The sequence below is a fragment of the Danio rerio genome, chromosome 14, assembly GCF_049306965.1.
Source record: "Danio rerio strain Tuebingen ecotype United States chromosome 14, GRCz12tu, whole genome shotgun sequence".
NCBI classification, from domain to species: domain Eukaryota; kingdom Metazoa; phylum Chordata; class Actinopteri; order Cypriniformes; family Danionidae; genus Danio; species Danio rerio.
Window position 1 is genome coordinate 10,902,081 of NC_133189.1, and position 13,366 is coordinate 10,915,446.

At 38.0% G+C, this 13,366-nt stretch overlaps 1 protein-coding gene across 6 annotated transcripts in view; it reads right to left on the bottom strand.

The window, feature by feature from the left end:
- fam199x (family with sequence similarity 199, X-linked) overlaps positions 1-13,366 on the bottom strand; it is a 33,225-nt gene that overhangs the window by 15,445 nt on the left and 4,414 nt on the right. For all 6 annotated transcript variants that reach the window (XR_012389481.1, XR_012389480.1, XR_012389479.1 and 3 more), the window contains 3 exon segments: positions 11,482-11,655; positions 2,806-3,025; positions 2,541-2,693 (listed from right to left, as the gene is read on the bottom strand). Coding sequence is in view for 1 of the 6 variants with exons in the window: in NM_001003766.2 (NP_001003766.1) it covers positions 2,541-2,693; positions 2,806-3,025; positions 11,482-11,648 (540 nt within the window). In the remaining 5 variants the exon portion in view is untranslated.

Below are 13,366 nucleotides of genomic sequence, written 5' to 3' on the forward strand. Positions count from 1 at the left end.
TTTATCTATTATTTGTGATACAATTTTGTCCTTTTGTACAAGTAGTCAGATATATGAACTGTACCTTTAAAAAGTCAAGTACAGGCACAGAACAACATGAGCATTCATAGCAAATAAACAAATAGAAATATTCCGCTACCTTACTGAGCCATGTCAAGCGAGCTCTTACACCCCTATGGTTGGTCACGCGCTCAACAGAAAGAGCTGCGATTGGCTCTAATGTTCTGGCGCTGTTTACTGATGATAAACACTGATAAACAGCATCGGCTATCACAGCTGATACACGATAGATGCGCAGGGCCGGAATAACGTAAGGGCTAGGTGGGGCTGAAGCCCCAGGGCCAACGGAAGAAGGGGGCCCTTGATTGGCTGAAGATTTAATTTGCGCTATGATGTGGGAAATGCCTCTTTGTGTTATGCTTTCTCTCATTGATAATGCAACGTTTTCCTTTCGGTTCGCTGCTGTTCAAAAACAGTGACGATAGTGCTAAACAGGGGCTCAGAGTGGCTGTAGCCCAATCAGAATATTGAATAGGTAGGCTAACCAAGCTCGTCATAGAACAAAAAATACAATTCAAACAGTCTTCATCATTAATACACTTGTACTTGTAGTAACAGAAGCTTGGATAGGCGGAATCATGCTGAATAGACTCAAAACTGAAGCGCTGTCTAGGCTGGATGGATACTTTTTATAACTGTCCGTTATATTGTGTGATGGAAGGATTGTGCGGGCGCGCGCCGGTTTGAGTCCAGCTGTAACCGACGCGCGCCCGCAAAATCCTTCCATCGCACAATATATTGGACAGTTAAAAAATATCCATCGTTGCGGCGTATCTCTCAAGTAAACACTCGGTTATGTTTTACAGTAAGTCTAACTGAACCAGTAAGAAGGAAAACTTTTTTTAATGAATGTTTACTTTGCCCCTTTTATGAAAATGACATTAATAATATGAAGCAATGACTTTCATCAGACAATACATCTGATTAAAAAATAAATAAAAATAAATAAATTAATTAATTAAATAAGGATGCTAGGCTTCTATAACCCAGAAGACCACAATAGGCTATTTTGGATATTTGAAGCATGGATATTAAAGATATTATATCATGAGGAATTTACGGTCAGCTAAAGTTCTAAAGAAACGTTTTAAAGATAAACCCCTATTTAAAATATTTATTATAAAGCACTAATTTAGGAAGTATTGCAAACGTTTTTTGATTTGCTGATTTTTGCAGCTTGTTTGAACTTTAAAGTTCATATTATGTCATTACTTAATGTTGTATACTTGCAGGCCTATTTTAATAAAATAGAAAAATATATATTATAATCAAATATAAATTAAATGGTGTAAAATTAGATAATAATATTAATTAGTAAATTATTATTATTATTATTATTATTATTATTATTATTATTATTATTATTATTATTATTAATCATAATAATAATAATAATAATTATTATTATTATTATAAACAACAACAATTTATAAATATGTACTTTTGTGAGGTAAAAAAATTTAAAGGAGGGCCCTTGGATTTGCTATAGATCCAGGGCTTAATCTGCTCAGTCCTCAGCAGACATGCTCGTGTGTGTATCCAGAAGTAACGCTGTAACAGCCGAGAAGTGAGGAAAAAGTCACGCCAACAGGTCAGAGGTCCAAAGCGAGAGAAAGAGAGAAAGGGAGTTTACCTTCATTTTCTCAATCGCAGTGAAATAGGGGCTACTGCTGTTCAGAGTCAGTAAAAAGACTGTCCAGCAAACTCAATAGCAGCTCACAAGAGTTTCTGCGTTTTTAAATGTTTTAATGACTCGCGCTCGCCTCCCTCGCCATAGTAAGCTGCCGCGACATAGCGCATATGAGATAACTGACGTCAATACGTGATAACCGGTTATGATTATTACTGAACCGATACCGAATTGTCCACATCTGCATCACGGTGCACCGAAGAAACAATTCATTTTGACAACCGTAATGAATTAAGAAATTGCTGAGAACGTCTGAGTAGAATCATAAAAAAAAAAAAAAAGATTTGAGCTTATAAGAACAAGCAATTCTATGTCCAATGATTGTGATTTATAATTCTTTTAAATGTTTGTAATAATTAAAACTTTTATCATTATTCAAATGTATTTTATTATTTATTTACATATTATTTATATACTTATGCAAATAGCTTCTATAATGTTTGATTTATATATATAATAAAATAAAGAAATCTTGCTTGGTTAAGTTTTTTTTTTTTGTAATATTTCGATACAACATTGAATCGTATCGCTGTAACCCTTTAAGATTAACAAAAAACAATAACTAAAATTAAATTTCTCAGCCTCTGATATGTCCCATGTTTAATTATCCATTCATTTATAATTAATTAATTTATTTATTTTAATTAGTAACAGATGCACTATACAGCACTACAAAATAAAAAAAATATTTTTTTGTTCAATAATGGTAAAAACGTACAGACTCTCACATAAGATAACACATACTGTTGCATTTCATATTCTTCACTATCTATAAATGAAATAAACCAACCTGTTCATCATTAGTCATGGCACTCCAGGGCAGCTCGTCCAGATTTCGATGGGGTTTACTTTTTCTTTTGGAAACAAGGCAGGGTGAACTGGGAACGCTGGGTATGATGTCTGACAACACATCACTGCCACTGGCGATGTCACTGCCTGGTAACTACAAAAGACAGTGTTTTATTTAGCAAAGTCTTCAACATAATAACCAACGGCTATTCTATAAGTTAAGAAAATAACATCAAGCTATATATGAACAAAAACATTTGGCTTACCTGCCACTCAAATTCACTGTCTGACCAATCCCAGTAAGTGCTAATGGAGGAGGACACATCACTGCAGACACTGCCTTCCGGGAACAGGTCGAAGGATGTGAGTTCCTGATCATCCAGGAGTGAGTAGCAGTCATCCTGATCGCCCACAGAAACAGAGGAGAAGAGCTCCTCGCTGCACTCTGAACTAGCAACACTGGTGCCGCACGATGTCAGGTTCCATCTGCAAAAAGGTGACCAATGTTGACGAAGCTGTTCACACATGACACTGACAGCTCATTTTTATTCATTTTACTGACTAAATAAGTCTATACAATACACAAGACATGTCACTCGTATTGTTTTAAATGGGGAAAAGTGTAACAGTTAATATGGTGAATGAAGCCCCTCCTACTAGTACAGGAGCCAATCAGGGATTGTTTTAAACTGACGTTGCTCGGGGGGGACACCTCAGACCAGACATGTGCTTTTACGATAGCTGGGTGGTCAACAAACACAGTAGAATCTCAGCGAATACTTGATTCACAGACATAAGAAATATATCAACATAAGCTTGAAATCTGTGCTTTTCAAAGAAACAATTACACTTGAAAACAAAAGTTTTTTGCGTTTGTAATCTGTATGAAATGAACGTGAGGTACAGTCCATCCTGTCAAACGCACATCACATGACAGCAATAACTACTCAAACGGCCACAAACTTGTAAACAAAGAGTCACTGTCATTTCTGGAGGAGATTCGCCATCAAGAGCAAGTTGTGAATTACTTCAGAAAAGGAAGTGGATCAAAATCTTTCATTAAAGTTACTTTAATTTGGTCTGTTACTTGCTGGTTTCTGTACGTTTCAAAGTTTAAGGAGATTACGTATTCAATCAATATTATAGATTAATACTGGAGTAATTTAAACCCTTTTCAAACTCACTTTCTAGATGCTCCTAAGACCTTATTTAGCATTCTCCGGTGTCTTTGATTAGGGCTGAAGAGCTAATCCCAGAAGAGCAGTTGACCGCATTTGTTAAACCTTGAGCCTTTAAGTGTCTAATGCTATGTCTCGCTGCAAAGGCTGTACCCTCCAGAGAGTTGAGCTGATGTTATCCCTATAGGATTTGTAGGGTACCTTTATTCACAAACGCTGCCAGCAGAGCAACTGCCTGAAGAGACAGTGATGCAAAAAGTTAGCTGCTTAAGCTTTGGAACAAAGGCCTGAAATGGATCAGAGGTGCAAACTACTCAGGGGTGAAACAAAAACAGACAAACATTACAAAAAGGAAGGCAACATGTTTTAACTTCATCTATCAATATGTATGTATTGTATGTACTGTGTGTTTGTGTTTAAAAATCAGACATTGCAAAATCTTGTTTTTCTCTGATATCTACTCACTGGCCACTTTATTAAGTACACCTTAATAGTACCGGGTTGGACCTCCTTTGGGCTTCAGAACTGCCTTAATACTTTGTGGCATAGATTCAACAAGGTACTGGAAATATTCCTCAGAGATTTCGGTCCATATTGACATGATAGCATCACGCAGTTGCTGAAGATTTGTTGGCTGCACATCCACTATGCGAATCTCCAGTTCCATCACATCCCAAAGGTGCACTATTGGATTGAGTTCTGGTGACTGTGGAGGCCATTTAAGCACAGTGAACTCATTGTCATGTTCAAAAAACCAGTCTGAGATGATTTGCGCTTTATGACATGGTGCGTAGGGCTGTGAAGGTCACCGTGCCAACCGCGTTACCTTGGTGGTCATTTGCCACCGCGTTTTTTTTTTTTTTTGAACAGCAAATATACAATTTAAACATGACATCCAAAAATACAAAAGTAACTAATGACATAAACTAAAAAATAAATTACATAAATCAAACAAATAAAAAGACAATTCAACATGGAGATCTTTACAATGATAATATTTTAACTTAGCCAATTGACAGCAAGAATACTAATCAATTAACTTCAGCTCCTTTGCCACAATAATTGTATTTATACATTTTTCACTCTTAATATATTGGAGCGATTCTATATACAAATGAAAATCTGTAATAGCAACATTTAAACAAGGTTGAGTGTCGTTTAACCTGCATTTATGAACATGAAATTTACTGAACAAAATCAAAAGATTCAATAAAAATTCCACAGATATATTGTTTGAAACAAAATAAAAAAATAACGTCAAATTGCAACTAAAACCTGATTTTTTTTTGACATACAATGAAAGACCTTCCCAAAATGTTTTGGAATATTCAAATCATAAAAAAAGATGAATCGCCACCGCGGTTGTCCATTGCCACCGGCGGTAGTACGTGACATCACGCACTTTAAAACACAAATTACCGTTATGTTGCCAAGTATTACATATCTGTTAAAATATCAATAGGCACAAGAGATTCAGAGATTAACATTAGATTCAGCAGGTTCAAGTTCAACCATTAATCTTGTTAGAAAACAAAATCTTATATCTGGGAACATTTTGGATTTGTGCCGACCCAGAAAGGTGAATGAATTAATTTGGATTAAGCTTTTTGTACGTTTTTTTAAGTGTTAAAGTGTGTTTTAATATTTACTGCTTAGAATCCAAACACTGAAGAGCAAATCCATCAATACGCAGATCCACGGGTCCCGAACCATGCAAGCCAGTGGCGATTGATGGCGAGGGAAAAAAAGCCACGCAGGCTTTAATCAACTCCTGTCTTCTAAACGCTAAAGCCCAGCTCAGCCAGGTATGGCAAAGCATTTCCAAAATTGGCCAGATACAAAAGAGAAAGTGATAAATGGAAGACATTGACGAGAAATGGAGCAACATATTTGGTAACTAGTTAAGCCGCTATGCAGTGTAGAGAAACCTGCTTTGCGAGAAATGCAGGCGGCGGAACAGAAGCAAGAAACCCTCTCTCGCATGGTTGTGAAAAAGTAGCCTATATGTGCATTTGCGCTACAAGCACACCATCTGACAGTGTTTTGCTGGAAACATTATAACCCCATTCTTCAGTTAAACCGGACAAAGTCAACATGTTAGTTTTTCTGGCAAATAATTTAAAATATGAATACAAAAGGTGGAGAGAACCTACGCTGTTTAAACATCTGACTTATATTGTTACTAGTAGGTTAATATTTTTTTTTACTTATAATTATTAATATTTATATTATTAGTGATTAGTAAAGTGCCATTTAGGCTATTTGGTAAGTTCTTAAAAATGTAACGTTTAATTGTTATTATTATACGGTTTCAGACCAGTGGTTTAAATTATATTTTATTTTACTGATTTCTTTTTGTTTTACTTCAAAAAACATAAATGTTTAAAGTTTTGTATTGCATATATATTTTTAAAGATTATCCTTCAGCCTACCTGCAGTGCATAGAGGTTGTGTGCTGGGCAAATCCCCTTAACTCATGCTACCCATTTTATTTATGACACTGTAAACTTGACTTCGCAGGCTGATCATCTTTAGACTCAAAAGCTATTTTTAACTTGAGACGGCTTCTGCTTTATGGGATGTTTCTTATTACAACTTGTTAGCGAAAATGAAAATGAAGTCAAAATGAAAGCAAACATAAAAAAGGGTTTTGTTTCATCAATTGTATAGTTTAGTTTTAATAATAATGAATATAATAAATTATAATATTGATTATAGTGTAGACTACTGTGCAGAGTCCAACAAAACATTTTTATTAGGTTACTCTAATGGACCTAATCCCTAACTAAAAAGGAAGTTTTTAGTTTTCGCGTGCGCATTTTAAAGGCTTCAGGTGCACCCTGACCTGACGTGGGGACCAGGGGCCTCATGTACGAAGACTTGCGTGGAAATCATACTAAAACATTGCGTACGCACAAAGCTGTAAATGTGCGTACGCAGAAAAAAATTCAGATGTATGAAACACTGCGTACGCCGAATCTCACGCATATGCTTTTGTACATCCGAGTGAACGTGAAACTGAGCGCGCAACATGCACGAGCGCAAAACCCCTCCCTGCCTCCTCCCCCGTATGAATATGCTAATGACTATGTAATGGTAAAACCCAACGAAAAAGCAATGGCAACAGCAAGCAAAAAGAGAAACTTTGAACAGAATGTGAATTGGAGGTGCTGCTTACGGAGGTAGACCGGAGAAAAGCGGTGTTATTTGCAAGTTTGTTCTCCAGAATTAACAACAAAAGAAAAAAAATAGAGTGGGAGAGTTTAGCTGATGCGGTTAACACAGTTGGGTCTGAACATCGCACTGAGTGAATTAAAGAAGAAATATTGTGGTTTATAAATGTAAAATGTTGCGGCACCCGTAACAGTCTCAGTGGTGCAGCTTGTAAGACACATGCCAACATATTTTGACACGTTCAAGCATGAACTCGGTTCGAATCCAGCGTCTGATGAACTCTTTCTTCTTTTTTCCCCTGCTACATATCAGATTTTGCCAACTATTTATCACGAGAAAGACAAGTAGGAATCATTAATAAGTTTGTGCATCATATTTTATTTGCACATCTATTGAATGGAAATGTTTCTGATTCACGCATGCAAATTCATCTTCAGATAGTGTCTTTATAGCAATGTGCGTGCAGTAGATCGGTCTGATTACATTGGGAAAACAGGCGACCGCTGCAAATTGTGCTTTAATGTTTAGCTGGTCAACTGTATGGTATGGAAACCTTATATACCTGCTAGATGAACCCGTCTCATACAGCTGCCATTGCAAGGCTCAAAGACACTTTGTAGAGAGGAATTTAACACAACTGCCTATAGGAGTCGCCAATGGAAATAAAACAGACACACACAAAAAATGTGCGTACGCCAGCCAGAAAGCTGCCGTGAAGCTGCGCACATTCCCACGTTCAGTTCATTGTTAGTAAATCCAAACGTGAGCGATTCTGAGCGTGAAACCTGGCGTACGCAAAGTTTTTGTGCGTACGCAGCATTGATACATGAGGCCCCAGGTCTGCACTATTGCTTTAATTTCATAATTGCATTGCATTTTCATAAGGTTAAATATCAAATTTTATGTTCTAAAAGTAGTAGGAATGACGGGAGTGTTAGTAATTAATGACAGAAAGAACTTTCACTTTTGAGTGAACTTCTGTCACGTGTTATTTTAGTATGATAAAATAGAATAGATTTTATTGAATAGAATAAAATTATGAAAAACGCATTCAAGACTACACACATGAAATAAAACATTCTTAAAACTTCAGCAAGCCAATTTCAGAAATCTCATTTGCAGTCAAATAAGCATTTATTTTTGCAAATAGAAAAAAGATTAAAGCTATCTGGATTGACAAGAGAGCCTTCTACTTTATAATCTTTTAACTTTCACAACAAAGTTTAAATCTGTCTTTACAGCATTAATGAACAAGTGGCTTTATCAGATCTGTTTAGCAATCTGTCCAATGCATTTGATAGCATAAACATTATTGAGCAAGTCTGGGGTAAGATGGAGAAGGAGGCATTAAAGATGAATTCAAAGAAACTTGATGAAGACTGGAAGTCCTGCAAGAATGCTTTCATTGCCATTCCAGATGACTTTATTAATAAGTTATTTTTAGTCATTGCAGAGATGTATGGATGCAGACGTCCAATCTAATGAAGGTCATAGACAATAGTTTTTTTCACTGCACCATGCCTTTATAAAAATCAAGCCATGATCACATTTTGTTTTAGTAAAAAAAAGCTTACTCTAGAGGCCTTTTCCTTTCATATAAGCCACTTCTGATACCAAATGATTGACTAGAAGTCAGGTTATTATTTAGTTTCCTAAAACTTGGATAAGCAACAAGACTTTTGTCAAGTAGTGAATGGGGTATATGCCGAGCTAGTGTGTTTCACATATTGATAAACTTCCGGTGACCTGTTATTGTGAGTTTTTTTTTTCAAATTCATACAATTCCTTTTACACCATCGATGTTGTAATGTAATTCAAATACAATCAGTTAAATAGACTTTGGCATTCATTTAGTTGCTCAAGCGTAAAACAAGACAAAAAGCCGTTGGCTCACACCCGCCTGTCAGAATCGGCAAGCTAGCGCAGAAGCTCCATTGAATACACTGGGGTAAAATAAATGGTCATAATTCAAAGACATGGCAGGGGAAAATGTAATTTAATAAAGTGCTTTTTGTACAATCTGAAACCCACTTTATATCGGACATCACGTGGCCAGTGGAGATCGCTGATTTTTAAAGAAAACAGACCTTAAACGTGCTGATTTTGCATTGGCACACAATTCACCAGAAACGATTAACCCAGGTTACTGGCAAATTAAAAGTCCTATTAGCATGCTTCGGCATATACCCTATACCCCACTAAGTCTATGATCTTGTAACCACAACCTTCTTCAAATTTCGCAAAGGATTATAATAGGTTTGAATGATGCTCAATTTATTGTTGGTTTTATTTTGAAATTGTATGCTTCGTACTGAGAAACTTTTATTTTGAAACTTACCTCCCTGCATTGTTAGTTCCGGTGAGAAAGCTCAGAAAAAAGTGTGCAAAAGAACGGAAAGAGATTGCTACTTTACTGATGACAGAAAGTCTCATTTCATGAGAAAAGGGTCATCATTGAATGCTTTAGCACTCTCCGAAGACGCACAAGGTTAGTGTTGGCAGAATGTTTTGTGTGTGTTTTAGCCTTGTGTGGAAGTATTTAGAATATAATGGTGAGCAGCTAATGCCGAGTTCAGACTGCATGATTTTCAAAGTAGTCGTGTCACAGATATTTTCACACTGCATGACTATCTGGGCTAGCGTTTCGTCGCTGCTTTGCTTACACTGCAAGATGGATCTGCGACAGGGGGTTTCACATTGCATCACTTTACAATAGGAAAAATCGCCGACAACTACGTTCAAACTATGTCTCACAGCCAAAAACACGTAATATCTTTTGTTATTAACTACATAGCAAGAAAGAAGCCTTTAGTAGGGTAGAAAATTTACATTGTTTGCTCACCTGGGTTTCAAGGGAATTATCATATTTCTCCTCAACTTATTTTTATTACTTTCTGTATAAAACGTCAAACAGACACAGATGGTCCTGTCAAACCTCCATTTCTTGGTTCCAAATAAACCGAAAATTAGCGCTTTTAACTTCTCCCTCAACCTCCCGCTGTGATTTCAGGCACTTGTCGGCGATTTCTCAAAACCTGTCGGTGAGTCAAAATCGGGGCTAAAATCATGCAGTCTGAACTCGGCATAAGTTTACATTAAGCTAATACATTAACTATTGTAATAATGTATTTTTTGTTGTATTCTGTTTAGCTCTTACGTTGGTGTTTTATTTAATAAAACAATAAAACTATCAGTTAAATTCTTGACCATCTATTGGGGAGGACGCTACAACCACTGATCAACACAATTTAATCGAATGACCTATTTACAGCCGGAAATGGAATATTTCGCCTAAAGGTGACAAGCTTGCACCCCTGTAGATGAGTCAGATAAGGAAGTCATTCAAAATCTGTACTGTTAAGATGCTTCAAAGAACAAGGTTGGGCAACACCGGTCTGTCCTGTTATTCCCAAAATAAAAGAGATCTCTAACCCAGCTACAATCTTGCATGCCTCGGTTTCAACCTTACTCTAACACAGCTCATCAAAGTGCAAAATACAAAGACTACAACATACACAAGACTTGTCACACGTATAGTTTTAAATAAGGAAAAGTGTAACAGTCAATATGGTGAATAAAGCCCCACCTTCTTGTACAGGAGCCAAACATTGAGCACTATAGACTGAAGGCTGATTTATACTTCTGCATCAAACGCCGGTGTATGCTACGGCGCTGACGCATAGCCCTTCGCCGTGGCCGTCGGCGTCGCTGACGTGCACCTCTCAAAAAAATGTAACTACACGTCGCAATGACGCATAGCGCAAGCTCTGTGATTGGTCGGCTTGGTAGCGCTGACAAGTCTGGGCAGGACCGAGAGCCGCGTGAATGGTGCGAGCCTGATGGAGCGATTGTTTACAAGTGTGGAGTCCTGTGAAGGAGCTCTGGATGGAAAGATTTGTTTTGTGTTTACCTCATAGTTAAAGTTGTTGCACGTCCGCCGGTTCCTGCCTCAAAATGAGCGAGTTTGAGCCACTTGTACATCACGGAAGTGTTTAGGAAAAGCAAAACAGCACCGAAGAAATTCGACACAGAGGAACATTAACACCTCACTGCCAACTAGCATTTCGGAAGTGTTAATGCAGACCAACAGAGACAGCGCGCAGAAGTATAAATGCACAGCCACGCGCGTTGCATGCGCCGTGGGTTACGCCGGTCACTTGACGCAGAAGTATAAACCAGGCTTAACAATTCTCCGGGGGAGGGGCTTGGATTTGAAAGTTTATTATTAAAATTAAAGTGACAATTGCTTAATTTTATTGGCGATTCCTAATATGAAATTTAATCAAAAGCTTGGCAAAAAAATTTGGTTAATTTGATGTTTCCACATTCAAACAGAATGCTCAAGTATTCTGCCTGAGAGGCGTTTCAAAGATACCTGCCGAGTGAAATGACTTGCCTCACAGGGACTTTAGTATTAATCAATAACCCTGAACATCTTCATTCACATGTTCTTGACTTGGGTTGAAGCTAAAATTGTCTGTAGCTCTTCAACAGCCAGGTTGGAAACCCAATGTAAAAGAACATCTGTACAGTACCAACATATTCATGGACATTACTAATATATTCCAACCTAAATAACCAGTGTCTTACCTGCTGCTGTGAAAGCGGTGCAATGGGTCAGTCCGGTGGCATGATGACAACTGACATCCAAAGTCACTAACATCCAATGTGGCATCCTCGCTGAAGTTTCCTCTCTGTGAGAGCAGTGGAAATGGCTCTTCCGGAGCAAGAAACTTCTCATAGACGCCCTCAGACATCTGTAAGCTACATCACAGATACTAGCATTAGGAATTCATGTCTTCCAACAGACAGCCATCAAGCATTAAAGCACATGAGATTGTTAGATGTATTTTGGCATAATTATTCTTAAAATTATGCTGTTATGGGAGATTTGCATACTTTGATACAGTAACAGTATTCAGATTGGATAGTTAAAGGCACAATAAGTAAGAATTTTCCATTAAAATATACAAAAACCACAAGAACAGTGTTATATTTTTAGGTGATGTATGTACATAATATTCTCCCAAATGTTTCAAACATTGTTCAAACTAAGGTTAGGTCGATAGACGATGCCATCGTTGATGGCCGATAGACATCACGATGCTGAGCCGGCATCGCAATCCTCTGCCCCGTCAGCAGCAGCAACCCGCTCGCAAAAAAATACACACTAAAGGCTCATACACACTGGGACGCTTTTTGTCTGCATTTATTGCCAGCGTTTTTTGAGATGCTTTTCCAGATTTAAGTCCGAGATTTTCACTGGCGACGAGCAGAGGAGTATGCAAAATCACTCCTTGACGTTAGATGCCGCTCAATGAGAAACTGAAAGACCCCGTTGCACAGGTTGCTGCTACACAACTTTAAGCTTCTGACACCCGCTTGTAACACAGAAGAAGAAGAGAGAAAGTTGACACGCTTGTTAAAGTTACTGGCGATTCGTTTGCATTGAAAGTTTTGCACTTGAGCGGCTCAAAGTGGTGTGTACTGTAACTTCAGCAGCTCAGTGCACGTGAACATTAGTGCCAGTCTGATTTTACACCTGACGCTTTGTGAGTTGGTGTGCACGATCGCATTGGTGCCCTTTATTTAGTCACGAGTCATCAAACGTCAACAAAAAACATAAGCAAAAAGCATTCCGGTGTGAACGGGCCTTTAGGCCCTGTATACACTAATACGTCTTAGTTTTAAAACGGCATTTTAGAACGAAAATAATCAATGTCCACACTGGTGTTTCACTTAGCATTTCTGAAAAGCCCTCCTTCTACACCAGGGGTGTCCAAACTTGGCCCTGGAGGGCTGGTGTCCTGTTGAGTTGCTAGCTCCAACTTGTTTCAACACACCTGCCAAGAGGTTTCTAGTATATCTAGTGAGGAGCGTTTAATCAGGTTTGGAGCTAAACTCTCGAGGACCTCCAGGACTGAGTGTGGACACCCCTGTTCTACACTATACCATTGAAAATGAACATTACATGGCCACACACACCAACGCACGCATGCACGCACGCATGGACTGCAGCATACATGCAAGCAGTCAGCCGGTGCTTGGAGCACAAAACCACAAAGAGCAGTGCACCTCAGACAGTAGGGCTAGGCGGTATATAGGGTTCTGGGGATATGTAGATATGATTCCACAACGCGATGCGGTATTATCCAATATCATTTTTATCGATATAGTTTGAGGCCACATGTGCGCATTCTGCGCGAAACAGACCACTCCAAGGTAGCACGCAAGCTAAACTTACACAAAAGTTCGCATGCGCAAATAATTGATTCACTCTATGAGTCATAAAAACGATTTGTCCAAAATGCTATCACAGCGTTTTTTCAGAAACCTTTCATCGATCATGCTGCAATTGACAATTGACTACAAGAACGAAAATAGAAGCCTTGTCAAATTGACAAGCAGCACCTGAATAGAAAGTGAAACCAGCTCATACTCACTGATTATAAGTTCAGTATTTATTACATGACGG